Here is a 17,330-nt window from a genome sequence, read left to right as displayed (position 1 = left end):
GGGAGGGAGCAGTGACCCCATAGGAGACTGAACCAGACCTACCTGCTGGTGTTGGAGGGTCTCCTGCAGAGGCGGGGAGGGGCTGTGGCTCACCGCAGGGACTCTGGCAGCGGAGGTTCAGGGAAGTGCTCCTTGGCATGAGCCCTCCCAGAGTCCGCCCTTAGCCCCACCAAAGAGCCTGTGGCCTCCAGTGCTGGGTCACCTCAGGCCAAACAACGAACAGGGACTGAACTCAGCCCCACCCATCAGCAGACAAGCAGATTAAAGTTTTACTGCTCTCTGCCCACCAGAGCAACAGCCAGCTCTACCCACCACCAGTCCCTCCCATCAGGAAGCTTGCACAAGCCTCTTAGATAGCCTCATCCACCAGAGGGCAGACAGCAGAAGCAGGAAGAACTACAGTCCTGCAGCCTGTGGAACAAAAACCACATTCACAGAAGACAAGATGAAAAGGCAGAGGGCTATGTACCAGATGAAGGAACAAGATAAAACCCCAGAAAAACAACCAAATGAAGTGGAGACAGGCAACCTTCCAGAAAAAGAATGGAGGCCAAGGTAGTGAAGGTGCAAGAAATGTTTCACAAAGACCTAGAAGACTTAAAGAACAAACCAACAGAGATGAACAATACAATAACTGAAATGAAAACTACACTAGAAGGAATCAATAGCAGAATAACTGAGGCAGAAGAACGGATAAGTGACCTGGAAGACAGAATGGTGGAATTCACTGCTGCGGAACAGAATAAAGAAAAAGGAATGAAAAGAAATGAAGACAGCCTAAGTGACCTCTGGGACAACATTATACGCACCAACATTCCCATTAGAGGGGTCCCAGAAGGAGTAGAGAGAAGAGAAGGGACCAGAGAAAATATTTGAAGAGATTAGAGTCAAAAAACTTCCCTAACATGGGAAAGGAAATAGCCCCCCAAGTCCAGGAAGCACCGAGAGTCCCAGGCAGGATAAACCCAAGGAGAAACACGCCGAGACACATAGTAATCAAACTGGCAAAAATTATTACTGAAAGCAGCAAGGGAAAAATGACAGATAACATACAAGGGAACTCCCATAAGGTTAACAGCTGATTTCTCAGCAGAAACTCTGCAAGCCAGAAGGGAGTGGCATGGTATGTTTAAAGTGATGAAAGGGAAGAACCTACAACCAAGATTACTCTACTGGGCAAGGATCTCATTCAGATTCAGTGGAGAAATCAAAAGCTCTACAGACAAGCAAAAGCTAAGAGAATTCAGCACCACCAAACCAGCTCTACAACAAATGCTAAAGGAACTTCTCTAAGTGGGAAACACAAGAGAAGAAAAGGACCTACAAAAACAAACCCAAAACAATTAAGAAAATGGTAATAGAAACATACATATCAATAATTACCTTAAAAGTGAATGGGTTAAATGCTCCAACCAAAAGACACAGGCTCACTGAATGGATACGAAAACAAGACCCATATTTATATATGCTGTCTACAAGAGACCCACTTCAGACACATACAGCCTGAAAGTGAGGGGATGGAAAAAGACATTCCATGCAAATGGAAATCAAAAGAAAGCTGGAGTAGCAATGCTCATATCAGATAAAATAGACTTTAAAAGAAAGAATGTTACAAGAGACAAGAAAGGATACTACATAATGATCAAGGGATCAACCCAAGAAGATGTAACAATTATAAATATATATGCACCCAACATAGTACCTCAATACGTAAGGCAACTGCTAACAGCTATAAAAGAGGAAATCGACGGTAACATAGTGATAGTGGGGGACCCTTAACACCTCACACCAATGGACAGATCATCCAGACAGAAAATTAACAAGCAAACACAAGCTCTAAATGACACAATAGACCAGCTAGATTTAATTGATATTTTTAGAACATTTCACCCAAAAGTGGCAGAATACACTTTATTCTGAAGTGCACATGGAACATTCTCCAGGACAGATCATATCTTGGGTTACAAATCAAGCCTTGGTAAATTTAAGAAAATTGAAATCATATCAAGCATCTTTTCCAACCACAACACTATGAGACTAGAAATAAATTACAGGGGAAAAAACCCATAAAAACCACAGACACATGGAGGGTAAACACTACGTTACTAAATAACCAAGAGATCACTGAAGAAATCAAAGAGAACAAGACAAGTCTGTCCACTCTCACCACTCTTATTCAACATAGTCTTGGAAGTTTTAGCCATAGCAATCAGAGAATAAAAAGGATCCAAATCAGAAAAGAAGAAGTAAAACTGTCACTGTTTGCAGGTGACATGATACTATACATAGACAGTCCTAAAGATGCCACCAGAAAACTACTAGAACTAATGAATGAATTTCGTACAGTTGCAGGATACAAAATTAATGCACAGAAATCTCTGGCATTCCTATACACCAGCAACGAAAGATCAGAAAGAGAAATTAAGGAAACAATCCCATTCGCCCCTGCAACAAAAAGAATTATAAACCTAGGAAGAAACCTACCAAAGGAGGTAAAAGACCTATACTCAGAAAACTATAGGACACTGATGAAAGAAAGCAAAGATGACACAAACAGATGGAGAGATACACCGTCTGCTCTTGGATTGGAAGACTCAATATTGTGAAAATGACTATACTTCCCAAAGCAATCTACAGATTCAGTGAAATCCCTGTCAAATTACCAATGGCTTTTTTTTTTTTTTTTTTTTTTTTTACAGAACTAGGACCAAAAAATCTTAAAATTTGTATGGAGACACCAAAGACTCCAAATAGCCAAAGCAATTTTGAGGGGAAAAAACGGAGCTCGAACAACCAGGCTCCCTGACTTCAGACTATACTACAGAGCTATAGTAATCAAGACAGTATGATACTGGCACAAAGACAGAAATATAGATCAATGCAACAGGAGGGAAAGCCCAGAGATAAACCCACACACATATGGTCACCTTATCTTTGATAAAGGAGGCAAGAATATACAATGGAGAAAAGACAGTCTCTTCAATAAGTGGTGCTGGGAAAACTAGAGAGCTACATGTAAAAGAATGAAAGTAGAACACTTCCTAACACCATACACAAAGCAAACTCAAAAAGGATGTAAGACCTAAGTATAAGACCAGACACTATCAAACTCGTAGAGGAAAGCATAGGCAGAACACTCTATGACATAAATCACAGCAAGATCCTTCTAGACCCACCTTCTAGAGAAATGGAAATAAAAACAAAATTAAACAAATGGGACCTACTGAAACTTTGGCACAGCAAAGGAAACTATAAACAAGACAAAAAGACAACCCTCAGAATGAGAGAAAACATTTGCAGACGAATTAACGGACAAAGGATTAATCTCTAAAATATATACAAACAGCTCATTCAGCTCAGTGTCAAAAAAATACAAACAACCCAATCAAAAAATGGGCAGAAGACCTACATAGACCTTATTCTCCAAAGAAGACACACAGATGGCCAGGAGGCACATGAAAAGCAGCTCAACGTCACTAATTATTAAAGAAATGCAAATCAAAACTCCAATGAGGTATCACCTCACACCAGTTAGAATGGGCTTCATCAGAAAATCTACAAACAACAAATGCTGGAGAGGGTGTGGCGAAAAGGGAACCCTCTTGCACTGTGGGTGGGAATGTAAACTGATACAGCCACTATGGAGAACAGTATAGAGGTTCCTCAAAAAACTAAAAATAGAATTACCGTATGATTCAGCAATCCCACTACTGGGCATATACCCAGAGAAAACCATAATTCGAAAAGACACATGCACCCCAATGTTCACTGCAGCACTATTTACAATAGCCAGGTCCTGGAAGCAACCTAAATGCCCATCGACAGATGAATGGATAAAGAAGTTGTGGTCATATGTACAATGGAATATTACTCAGCCATAAAAAGGAACAAAACTGAGTCATTTGCAGAGACGTGGATGGACCTAGAGACTGTCATACCAAGTGAAGCAAGTCAGAAAGAGAAAAACAAATATCATATCTTAACGCTTACATGTGGCACCTAGAAAAATGGTACAGGTGAACCAGTCTGCAGGGCAGAAATAGGGACAGAGGCGTAGAGAACCAACGTATGGACACCAAGGGGGAAAGCGCGGGAGGTGGTGGGGGGGTGGAATGAATCGGGAGATTGGGATTGACTGGATACACTAATACGTATGAAACAGATAACTATTCAGAACCTGCTGTATAAAAAAATAAAATAAAAGTCAAAAAAATGCTAATAATAAAGTGAGTTACAGGCTTCTTGGGGCCCAGAGCTGAGATCCAGTTTTGGGTGGATCAAAATCTACAATTTGGTCGCGGCACTGTCTGGAAGCGTGGAGCTTGTCACTGCTGTGTTGAAGGAAAAGGGAAGGTGAGAAAGTATCAAAAGAGAGATGTAATTGGGAGAGTCCCATGTTACTAAGCCATTTGTGGATGTTCACCTGGGTCTAATACAAGTGACAACGGGTCGGAGAATTAGGGGGAAATTGGGGCTGGGGGGATGGTGCCTTAGTTGCTCTGTTATGTCTCCGAAAACAAGCGCACCACACTCAACCCCTTCTGTGAGTCTCACATCATTTCCTTGCTTTATGGCGGCTCTGTCAACTCTTGCAGTCCTCCTGGATTAAATGTTTACAGATGGAAGTGAAAAGAGGTGAGAGAAAATTCACAGGATTTTTCATGTATATGACTATATATGTGTGTGCTTATTTTAAGACTCACTGATGTGCACCTGCAAATACTGTGCACCCAAGATACAAATCGTAGGAGGTGAGTTTTCACAATTAACAAAATATTTTCACGTTCGTCTCAACCGTGAGACTACCGTGAACAATGTTGACCTGAAAAGTCGGAGACGGTATTTAGTAGGATTCAGAAACAGCTGTCATGGGGCCGTGAACATCTTGAAATGCTGTGCAGGTATTTGTGGGTTAGTAGGGATATGCGTTTGTGAGTTTCTTTCTACAGAAATGTTTTATTAGAGTCTCAAAGAGGTAAGAGCAAAGAAAGATGAAGGGACGTGCTTCTTGGGCGTATGGTTAAGGTGTAAATTGCCTCAAAAGAACTAACCCTTTGACTTGCAAATCCCCTGAAAGGGAAGGAGGGGAGGCAAGTTGAGCGCCCCTCAGGAAGTGGAGGGGCCCAAGCCCTCTGCCGAGAGTTGGTGAAGGAAATTCACCAGAGTCCGGAAACGCCACGACAGCCCGGTCACCAGGGGGCTGGGAAAAGGTTCGATTAGCGTGGAGATTGGTGGGCGGAGAGGAGAGTCGGGCCCAGTACCAAAGAAATGCTTTCAGCGTCAGCCAGCTGAAAAACAAGACGGCTTCCTCTTTCCTACATGTTCTTCCAAAGCCTCCTACATCCGCAGCCTGCCCCTCAGACCACATCCTGCAGGATGCAGCCGGGGTGCAGCCCTGCTCTTTGGAACCAGCCATGCTAGGGATGCAGCTGGTCACAATCCCTACTGATGCTTTGCTCAGAGCCACCCTGGGCCCTGAGCTGCCCTCAGGTGCTGCCACTCCAGGGTTCTCTTAGGGACACATGTCCTGACTCACTGAAGTACGACCAGGAGAGTACTGGGTCACAGACAACCCCAATGAGCATTCTCTTTGGTCCCCTGTCAGAAGTTGCCCTGGTGCTGGCCAGTCTCTGCTGGCCTCACTCCCAACTCGGCTGGGCAGTCGATGAGAGGAGCAGATTATCGGGCACGTCCTCCCTGTGGCAGTGGCACGAGGGGGCAACAAACCCTCAAGGCCTTGTAATGCCTCCTCTGGCCACTGGCACGTTACCGTTTCAGCCTCATTCTAGTGGCCAAATCCAAAGCTACGAGGTAAGAGAATTATACCCCGTGTCTTTAGAAGGAGCAACTGCAAAGTCACCTAGACGTGGATCCAGGGCAGGGTGAAGAAGGAGAGGCAAGAAACGCAACCTACTACATCTGCGTTAGTGAAGTCAGTGTCTCATACGTGACCCGGGTCTCTCCCTCACCTCCTGTGAGTCTCAAAATGGATGAGCTCAAACACTGAACGGTCATCATCGTGAGAACTGGGGGAGGGATCCGTGGTTACTTGCTTGCTTTTCATCCCACGGCACCTAGTAACACGTCATGCACCTAGACGGTGCTTAAGATCCTGGACGGAACAATCCTCGCTGCTCCTAGCCGCACTGAACAGCATTTGCAATATAATCACCTTAGTCGGTCTTTCCACTTAGAGCACACAGCAGGAACATATAATAATAACTACAGGTTGCCCTCCTAGTTATAGGCAGGAGACGGAGCCCTTGAGATGACTGGTGGCCTCCCTGAGAAGTGACAGAGCTCTCCACTTGCGGTTCAAATAACCGAAAACCCTGCAACCTTAACATTATGCAGATCTACCCCATGCTTGCACCAAAGAACCCATCACGTCTGCTTGGCTTTGCAGGTCTGTGTAACTCGGCCGATAGCTGGATGATCGTGCCCAACATCAAGCAGAACCACTACACCGTCCACGGTCTGCAGAGCGGCACCAAGTACATCTTCATCGTCAAGGCCATCAACCAGGCGGGCAGCCGCAGCAGCGAGCCTGGGAAGTTGAAGACAAACAGTACGTGCCGCCAGCTCAGCAGAGCTGTCGTGTCTCATCTGCTCTCCTTTCAGCTGCCTCTAGCGCCCCTTCTTTTCCTTTTCTCGGTCGCGGGTATCGCTGACAGCCTCAGAAAGCAAGCAAAGAGCCAGTGTGCGATCGTGGGTTTTGCATCAGATTCCTCTCGGTTCCAAGCCTGACGCAGAGTCGGGGCGCTGTGACTGGCAGACAGTATTCTTTTCCATAGCGGAATAGCAAATTACTAACTCTTTCTTCAGGAATTCTCTTACTCCAGATAGCTGTCCAGGCCCGTGGTTCGCACTCAGAGGTGATTCTGGTCCCCCGAGGGACACTGAGCCACGTCTGGAGTCATTTTTGGTTGTCACAGCTGGGATGGATGTTACTGGTGTCTAGTGGTTAGAGGCCAGGGATGACGGGAAACGTCCCACAATCCTCAGGATGGCCCCTACAACACAGGGCGGGCCAGGCGGTACGTGCATCTTGTAACACTGTCATCTCCCCCTGTCTCTGCCCACCTGTGTTTTATTTTATGCTCATCTTTCTTTACATCTTTCTGAGCTAGAAATATTATGCTGTACAATATGGTATTTCTCTGCATAAGACCTCCCAAGAGAAAGTCACTTGGAGTGTGTCAATATCGCAGCGCGTTCTAGGGTTGCCAGCCAACAGCAACTACTTTGTAAGAGGAACCCTCATTTAAGCTAAATCCTTGATTTCAGTAGTCAAGTAACTTTATCCCAGGTATACGTGTTTAAGATACGTAACTCTTAAACATAAGCTAATTTCTCCTCTCCGTGTTTCTGCTGGTAAAGAAGAAAACGTCCTCAGAGAGTAACTAAGAAAAAAAATGAATATATACCTATACTGAGGTTAATTCTATAGAGTAGATCTAAGAGACATCTTGTTTGTAATTCACCGGTTTTACCAAACATAATGTATTCATTTCATATAGACAGGTAATGTCATCTTCTATGTCTAGACATGCAATCATTGACCAGATGTTATTAACTTACGTACAAGAGGTCGGTAAACTTTTTCTGTAATGTGCCAGATAGTAACTATTTGGGGCTGTGCAGGTCAGATGGTCTTGGTCACAGGTATTCGACTCTGTCGTGCAAAAAGCACGGCATGGTCGTGCTTCATCAAAACTTTCTTGACACAGGCAGTGGGCTGAATCTGGCCTGCGGGCTATAGTTTGTTAAACTCTTAGGTGTACAAGTCCTACAGTGCATTGAATTGTTTAGCCAAGTCAATGATTAATTTGTTCCCTGCGCTCATTTGCCCTCATCAAAGCGAAAGCCTTGAACCTAGACAGAGTAGGTCATAGTTTCCTTGAGAAACACATCCGAGGCGCAAGTGGAATTTGTTCCGAGAAGGCAGGGGGTTGGGCCTGACATCAGACGGCATGACCCTGCTCCATGCATGTGTCGGTGAAGCCGGGAGCTGAAGCAAACACGATGTAGTTCACCGTTAGAAGGCCAGTCTGTTCGGTGGCTGTAACGTTCTGGTCTTCCTCACTGGAAGACGGGCAAGCAGATCACGGCCTTCATGGTCAATGATGGGTGCGCGCCTTTATGGAACGCCTTCCTAATCCGCCCATTAGGGTCCAATGATTTTTACGCACGTTCTATCTTCCACCTTTTTTTTTTCCTTTTTTTCCAATTTTATTGAAGTATAGTTGATTTACAATGTTGGGTTAATTTCTGCTGTACAGCAAAGCGATTCAGTTATATACATTCTTTCTCATGTCCTTTTCTATTATGGTTTTTCACACCATAAGCCAAACTATCTTCAGACTCTTCTTGTCTTAGTTCATACTTTATCCCTCATAGTTGCTGGTGTGATCATTCCTGAGGACAGGTTTATTTTTTTTTTTTAAACAAGCCAAGGCAAAATTTAAACTACACATGGAATCCAGCTTGGAGAATACCCACTGCCTGCTGGGCACTTGAGGATTTTCTCAGCTCCCCTTTAAGCTTTTCTCTGATATGAACAGAAATCTAAAATGGGTCAGCAAAGTACAGCCCGTGGGCCAGATTCAGCTGCCTGTTTTTGTAAAGAAACTTTTACTGGCACGGAGCCACGCCCATCTGTTTACCTATGTCTCTGGCTGTCTCCGTGCGAGGACAGTAGTGTTCAATAGCCCCAGAAGAAAACACATGGCCAACGTAGCTGAAAATATTTCCTATCTGGCCTCTTGCAGAAAAAGTGTGCTGGTCCCCGAGCTAAAAGAAAGGATTTTAGAAGTGCTGATGTCATGTCTGTATCCAAGCAGCGACTAGAAATCCTTTGGCCTACCTGCATGCGATGTCACACACACTGCTCCAGGCTCGCTGCCTCAGTTTCTCAGCCATCGTGTATTGCCACAGTCAGATTTACCAGACTTTTTCCTGTGATTATCTGAGACCCGTGCACTGCGCGGAAGCAGCCTCCCAGCTGCCAGTGGCTGTGGAGTTTGAACATCATGGTGTTTGCATCACGTTGTACCTCATTTCCTGCCTTTTAAGTGCCTTGTACTGACGTCGTGTTGAATGACAGGGTGGCCTCCACACCAATGGTGAATTCTCAAAGAAGTAACAGTTAACAACAAGATGTTCAGGTGCGATTCTCCCAAGATTTTATAATGGTTCAATTTTCAAAACACAAATGTGAACGAGAGAGGACCTTCTTATATATACAAATGAACTCACGAGGCAAAACCCAGGTGTCACCATCACGCTGTTTGCCTGATCTTGTGGGCTGAAAAACAGACAACTTTAGGGTTGTTTTAATTTGGAATAATCCCAAAGTAATATAAGCCTGTAGATTATTCTGTACGTGAAAACCTGCAGTCTTGACCTGTTTGGTTCCTGGTCTGCAGTCTATTGAGCGTGAACCCATTTTAAGCTGATTGAACATGGGAGTGGTTGAAAATGAAGCCTTCATTTTCTCCTCCCTTCCCGGATGCTGTTCAGCCAGTATGTATGTACCTGTGCCGCGGGTGTACAGCTGGGATTCCCCCAGGATAGCTTACACCACACGTTCTGGTGGATCCTCGCCCGAGCTGTTGTCGAATCGTGAGCGTAGCACCCCTGCATCCGCATCTTAGAACTGACTGACTGCGAGCCCATGATGGCAGGGACGTGCTTGTTACCATTTTCCGGTACTTTTTAAAGCTGATTCTGAAAATACGTTCATGCTTGTGTTAAAATCAACAGTTCTTTTCATCTTCCGCTTTCTGTTTTGTAACCGTTTCCAGGCCAGCCATTTAAACTGGACCCCAAATCTGCACATCGCAAGCTAAAGGTGTCCCACGATAACTTGACAGTAGAACGTGATGAGTCATCCTCCAAAAAGAGCCACACGCCTGAACGCTTCACCAGCCAAGGCAGCTATGGCGTAGCTGGAAACGTGTTCATTGACAGTGGCCGGCATTACTGGGAAGTGGTCATAAGCGGAAGCACATGGTAGGCAATTTTATCTAAATATATTCTTTCACGTTCTCCTCCATCCCAGATTATTACAAGGTATTGAACATAGCTCCCTGCGCCACACAGCAGGACCTTGTCCCCCATCTCTTTGACACATAGTAGTTTGTGTCTGCTAATCCCAAACTCTTCATTTATCCCTCTCCCCTTTCCACTTTGGTAACCGAAAGTTTGTTTACTACGTCTGTGAGTCTGTTTCTGTTTTGTCAATAAATTCTTTTCTATCATATTTTAGATTCCATACATAAGTGATATCATATGATATTTGTCTTTGTTTGACTTGCTTCACTTTAGTATGATAATCTCTAGGTCTGTCCGTGTTGCTGCAAATGGCATTATTTCATTCTTTTTTATGGCTGAGTAGTATTCCTGTGTGTGTGTGTGTGTGTGTGTGTGTGTGTGTGTGTGTGTGTGTGTGTGTGGATATACACACACGCACCACATCTGCTTTATCCATTCATCTGTTGATGGATGTTGTCCTACAACTATAAAAAGGCACATCTTATTCTGGACTTCGTCAGAGCATCAACACATACCAGGGTCCATCTTGAATAATGATATGCAGAAAATCTTGATCAGTCAGCTGTTGCTACAGTAATGCTGCATAACAAACACCCCAAAATTCAGTGGCTTCAACCAACAATAATTTACTATTGCTCACCGACACCCACATCTGTGGGTTAGCTGCTCAAGGCTAATCTTAACTGGGCCTTGCTTTAAGCTGGAGGTTGGATCTAGGTCTGTTCTATGGGTTTCTTCATCCTCTTTGGACATGTGGGCTACCCAGGCCACGTCCTTCTCAAGGAGCCCAAGAGCGCAAGCCCAACTCTGCAAGCACATTTCAAAGCACTGCTTGCATCATGTCTGCTAACTTCTTATTGGCCAAAGCCAGTCACGTGGCCAGGCCCAAGGCTAGTGGTGCAGGGAAGTATATTTTCTTCACGTGGAGTTGAGAGGAGAGAGTGGAAATATACCAAGCAATCATCTAGTCTACCATTCGGCCAATAAGAAAAAGTACTCGTTTTAACGCCATCCATTTTTTATTTACAGCAAGAATTGAGCCCTGGTCCCAGGGAGAGCTAGCTAGTATGCTAACACTGCTCTTTCATGCCTTAAAGCATGGGTCAGCAGACTACAGCCCTTGGGCCAAACCCAGCCCACTGTCTGTTTTTGGAAATAAACTATTTATGGGAACACAGCCAGGCTCATCCTTTTCCACAGTGTCTATGGCTGCCTTTGAGCCACACAGCAGCGTTGAAGAGGTAAAACACAATCCTGTGGTCCATGGAGCCAAAATGATTAGCTCTCTGGCCCTTTACAGAGTAAGTTCTCCAATTCCTACTCTAAACTCCTGCTCTTCATCACTTAAACTAATTTCTGTCGCCTTGTACGTTTTGTGATTCTAGACTGGGCCCATCAGTACAAATAGCTGAGAGCTATTTGGGGGCTGGGGGTGAAGCAGTGATCCTTGGCCAGGACTCATTTCAGAGGGCCCCTTAGATCCAGCCCAGTGCTTTGAGCCCATTGAGTTCTCTGAGCCTAAGGGGTGGAGGGCAGGGCAGTCTACGTGGGAATTAGTTAACCCTACCAAGTTCACCTTACAAAGCTGACCTTGCCTATTCCACAGCCATAAACTGCACCTCTCACCCTGGCCATCTGTCTCACAAATGCCCACTTAACGAGCTCCCTTTCTGAGCAATTATGATTTTTATTTAGCCAGCCCTTATCTAGCACAGCTATGTGCCGGGCACTGGTCTAAGCATTTTACGAATGGTCACTCATTTATTCATCCTAACAGCCCCACAAAGGTAGGTGCTAATATCCCATTTTACAGATGAGATGACCGAGGCCCAAGGGCACAAAGCTCATAGTGACAGAGTTGGGGAGTCTGTAATCAGGGTACAAGCTGTTAACCAAGGGTCCACAAACGTTGTCTGTAAAGGGCCAGAGAGCCAGCATCTCTAGGTTTGCAGGCCAGATGATTTTTGTCTCAACTGCTCACCTCTACTGTGGTGGTGGGAAAGCAGCCATAGACCACACATCCATGCATGGGTGTGGCTGGGTGCCAATACAACTTCATTTATGAAAACAAGCAGAGGGCCATATTTGGCCCATGGGTTGTAGTTTGCTAACCCCTGCTCTTAACCACCATGCTGTATTTTTGAAACATTATAATTACGCTTTAGGCAGGAGGCATAATCCTCCCAGACTTCAGACAATACTTCTGCAAAGCTACAGTAATCAAAACAGCATGGTATTGGCACAAAAAACAGACATATGGATCAATGGAACAGAATAGAGAACCCCAAAATTAACCCACACACCTACGGTCAATTAATCTTCGACAAAGGAGGCAAGAATATACAACGGGAAAAAGGCAGTCTCTTCAGCAAGTGGTGTTGGCAAAGTTGGACAGCCACATGTAAATCGATGAAGTTCGAACACACCCTCTCACCATACACAAAAATAAACTCAAAATGGCTTAAGGACTTAAACATAAGGCATGACACCCTAAAACTCCTAGAAGAGAACATAGGCAAAACGTTCTCTGACACAAATCGTACCAATGGTTTCTTAGGTCAGTCTACCAAAGCAATAGGAATCCAAAGCAGTAGAAATAAAAGCAAAAATAAACAAATGGGACCTACTCAAACTTACAAGCTTTTGCACAGCAAAGGAAACCATAAACAAAACAAAAAGATGACCTACGGACGGGGAGAAAATATTCACAAATGATGCGACCGACAAGGGCTTAATTTCCAAAATATACAAACAGCTCATACAACTCAACAACAACAAAAACACACAACCCAATCAAAAAATGGGCAAAAGACCTAAACAGACTTTTCCCAAAGAAGACATGCAGACAGTCAAGAGGCACATGAAAAGATGCTCAACATCGCTAATTATTAGAGAAACGCAAATCAAAACTACAATGAGGTACCACCTCACACCGGTCAGACTGGCCATCATCAAAAAGTCTACAAATAACAAATCGTGGAGAGGGTGTGGAGAAAAGGCAACCCTCCTACACCATGGGTGGGAATGTAAACTGGTACAGCCACTATGGAGAACAGTACGGAAGTTCCTCCAAAAACTAAAAATAGAGTTGCCTGCAATCCCACTCCTGGGCATACACCCAGACAAAACTCTAATTCAAAAAGATACACGCACCCCTGTGTTCACAACAGCACTATTTGCAACAGCCAAGACATGGAAGCAGCTTAAATGTACATGGACAGAGGAATGGATAAAGAAGATGTGGTACATATATATACAATGGAATATTACTCAGCCATAAAAAAGAACGAAATAACGCCATTTGCAGCAACATGGCTGGACCTCGAGATGAACATACTAAGTGAAGTAAGTCAGAAAAAGAAAGACAAATACCATGTGATATCACTTATATGTGGAATCTAAAATATGACACAAATGAAACTCTCTAAGAAGCAGAAACAGACTCACGTAGAGAACAGACTTGTGGTTGCCAAGTAGGGGCGGGGTAGGGATGGATTGGGAGTTTGGGACTAGCAGACACAAACCAATACATATAGAATGGATAAACAACAAGGTCCTACTGTAGAGCACAAGGAACTGTATTCACTATCCTGTAATAATTACTCAGTCATAAAAAAGAACGAAATAATGCCATTTGCAGCAACATGGATGGACCTAGAGATTATCATAATAAGTGAAGCAAGTCAAACAAAGACAAATATCATATGATATCACTCATATGTGAAATCTAAAAAAAATGATACAAATGAACTTACAAAACAGAAATAGAGTCACAGATGTAGAAAACAAACTTATGGATACAGGGTGGGGGGAGGAAAAGATTGGGATTGACAGATACACACTACTATATAAAACAGATAACTAGTAAGGACCTGCTGTATAGCACAGGCAACTCTACTCAATACTCTGTAATGACCTATATGGGAAAAGAATCTAAAAAAGAGTGGGTATATGTATATGTGTAACTGATTCACTTTGCTGTGCACCTGAAACTAACACAACACTGTAAATCAGCTATGCCTCAAGGAAAATTTTAAAAATATGTATCCTGTAATAAACCATAAAGGAAATGAAAAAAAAATACGCTTTAGGGCTAACTGTGGTGTACTTAACGACTGATAGTTTAATCTGTGCCTAAAAGAAAAAAACTGCCTAACTTGAAGATGATGAGTGTTATAACAGTGTTACTTTTGAGATCAGGATACTAAAACACTTATTTATTAAAAAAAACCCAAAAAAACAAACTTTCAATTCAAATCTTTGCAGACAGTGCAGTGTGTCTAAGTCCTTTCCAGTGTTGGTACAAGTCGTGCAAAATCCAGTAAGTCAAATCATAAACTTGGGTGTCTTATTTCTCCCAACAACGGTCCCTATATTAGCCAAGCAAGTAGGTTTCTTTTCTCTTGCCACCCACACGGTTCTCTTTGCCCAGAACATTTCTGTTCCAACATCCCGCTGGAGGGTGGAGGACAAATCCTTCCCCCACTCTGGGCCAGACTGGCATTTATAGTTTGTAGCTGCACTGGGACAAGATAAAAGCCCAAAGGAAAATACAGTGAATTTTTGCAGGTGCAAAAGAGCAAATATTTCCAGTTAATTAACGGGCTCTGTTAATCTGGGATGGAATCCAGTGTCTAAATAATTACAATCCCATTAATAATTACTTATGATAAATGATACCTGATCATTATGATCTCATTGCCATTGATGAATGGTGTGGGGAATTCCACCAGACCACTTCACTTATACAAACATAGATTAGCACTACCTTGGAAACACCAGATGTCAAAACCAACTCACGAGGAGGGGAAAAGGTTCTCAAATTAATCGCCAGGCTTTCGGATCTTTACAAACTTGTGTCCATTGCAGAAAATTCTCAGAAAGTAGTTGAACATTTCCTGGGAGGAAAGGGTGACGCTTACAATCAAATGCCTGTAATACCTTGATTTGCAACAGCTAATGACACAGATATTTTCTCGTGACATATAGTCCTGACTTGAAATTAACATGTACGTTATGATCCGTGCCCTGGGGCATGTTAACACTGCCGAGAAACATAATTCTTATACTTTCTGAATTCTCCGAGTCTCACTGCGCACCTTAATGGAACACTGCCTTCTGCCTGCACCTTTCAAGCTCGGTGGAAAGATGTACATAGTTTTACGGATTAACGATAATATAATGGGGGTTTCCTTTGCTTAATGGACTCTACACGGAGTTATTTTCTTACTCTAAGGCTGTTAACGTGCTCTTGGTGTTTCAGGAAATGGTGCTAATGTGGGTTCACGCAAAGATTACTGGGCCCCGGGTTAAGCGAGTCTGGACTTTGCCCTTTTTTTTTTTTTTGCGGTACGCAGGCCTCTCACTGTTGTGGCCTCTCCCGTTGCGGAGCACAGGCTCCGGACGCGCAGGCTCAGTGGCCATGGTTCACGGGCCCAGCCGCTCCGCGGCACGTGGGATCCTCCCGGACCGGGGCACAAACCCACGTCCCCCGCGTCGGCAGGCGGACTCTCAACCACTGCGCCACCAGGGAAGCCCCTGCCCCTCATTTTAACCTCTTGGTTTCCCCCTTGCTACATGAAGTCAGTCATACCTGCCACAGCTGCTTCGTAGGGGGTTCAGTTAAGGTTCATATGGAAAAGAAACGTCAAAGTTCTTTAACAAAAAATGAAAACAGTGTGTAGCAACAAGAAGGAACCAGTACAGACATGCAGCTCTGTTGTGATGCAAAGGCAAGTGCTACATTATCTGAAAAGGGAAATGGCAGCTGTTAGGGTTCTGAGAACAACAGAAGTCATTCTAGGTACACCAAGGAGGAAGAGAGCCAGAGGCTTCCAGGGGCCCTGGAAGGGCTGGGAGCGCAGGTCAGGGAGCCCACTGCTCCAGTCCATGAAGCTGGAAAGCTACCCACAGCCCAGAGACAACTTATACCCAGGAGTTTGCCTGGAAGCTTCCACAGACCTCACCTCTGCTGTCTACTGTCTGGAAAACAGTGTTTCCCCTCCTGTTAGAACTTCTGGATCTTGTGCAAGGGTGTCAGTGGCTGAATCTGATGCAGACTCTTATTGGAAGGAGGACTCTGGGAAATGCAGCCCCAGAATTGTCCCTGCAGAGCAGGGATTGACGAGGGGAGAGAAGAGGCCGGTTTGACGGCACACAGGCTGGTACCCTGGGCTGAACAGATGACCAAGTCCATCCTCTTTTAATTCAGTCATGGTGGGTTCTCTTATTGTAGTTAACATCCAGCACATGATTTTCGAAAGAATGTCTTTTTTTTTTTAATCAAAGACCAATGAAGTTTTTCTCTCTGCAGTGGGTAAGGTACCATATGTCAATATCCAGCTAGACTAGTTTCTCCTGTAAGGATGGAATTCTGAATCACTCACTATTTATTGAGAATGATGGGGTTTGCTTATCTCAATAACTATGAAATACTACAAATATTATGGAGGCAAACTTCAGCAGGGTGAAAACAGATTCAGCAGCTTAGAACACTGTAGAAAGAATTCTTAACTTTTTTTTTTGAGCAGTGAGGACATTTAGAATAAGGAGAATACCCACCTTCTCAGAGACAGTCAGATTTTTTAAAAGTATAGTAGGAAATAAAACCAAAGGGGCTCTTCTGGTGAGGAAAGGCATTAGAGGGTGTTATGTAAGTTTGTGGCCTTTTGAATCATTCTACGTTCAAAGTCTGATTCTGGTAGTTATTAGTCGTGTGTCACTGGGCAAAACTAATAACAATTAGTGGATATTATATGCCAGGCCTTGTGCCTGGGGTTGTACACGTATTCTTTCCTGAACTCCTCAAAATAACCCTGAGACACAATGACAGTCCCTGTGTTACAGATGAGAAAACTGAGGCTGGGAGATGACAAAGAACTTATCCCCCTAAATGAAAATCATTCTCCATGCTTGCCTTTTGAAATCATGGGAAATGACAGACAAGGCGTCAGGTGAAAAATTCAAAGAAGGTTAAAAGGAGAAGTCTAGAGTTGTGCTGTCCAATTTGGGAGCTCTTTAAATAGTTTCATTTCATTAAAATTGAATAAATTTCCAGTTCAGTTCCTCACTCACACCAGCCACAGTTCAAGTGCCCAATAGCCACGTTGCAGCTCGTGGCTACCATACTGAACAGAGCAGAACATGTCCATCATTGCAGAAAGTTCTACGGGACGGCACTGGTCTAGAGAATTCGTCGCGTGGGTCTTCGTGAACGTAAAAAAAAAAAAAAAAAGACAGCAAAACCCAAAGTTCCAATTCTCTTGTAACGTCTG

The 17,330-nt window shown here is 44.0% G+C and overlaps 1 protein-coding gene across 12 annotated transcripts in view; it reads left to right on the top strand.

The window, feature by feature from the left end:
* Positions 1-17,330, top strand: part of MID1 (midline 1) — a 677,015-nt gene that overhangs the window by 633,803 nt on the left and 25,882 nt on the right. For 11 of the 12 annotated variants that reach the window (XM_033420201.2, XM_033420193.2, XM_049704925.1 and 8 more), the window contains 2 exons: positions 6,407-6,568; positions 9,807-10,014. In XM_033420201.2, coding sequence (XP_033276092.2) covers positions 6,407-6,568; positions 9,807-10,014 — 370 coding nt within the window. The remainder of the gene's footprint in view (positions 1-6,406; positions 6,569-9,806; positions 10,015-17,330) is intronic. The other variant, XM_033420200.2, reaches the window with a different exon arrangement.

This window comes from Orcinus orca, chromosome X (genome assembly GCF_937001465.1).
Source record: "Orcinus orca chromosome X, mOrcOrc1.1, whole genome shotgun sequence".
In the NCBI taxonomy this organism is placed as follows: Eukaryota; Metazoa; Chordata; class Mammalia; order Artiodactyla; family Delphinidae; genus Orcinus; species Orcinus orca.
This window is presented reverse-complemented; position numbering and strand designations above follow the sequence as displayed.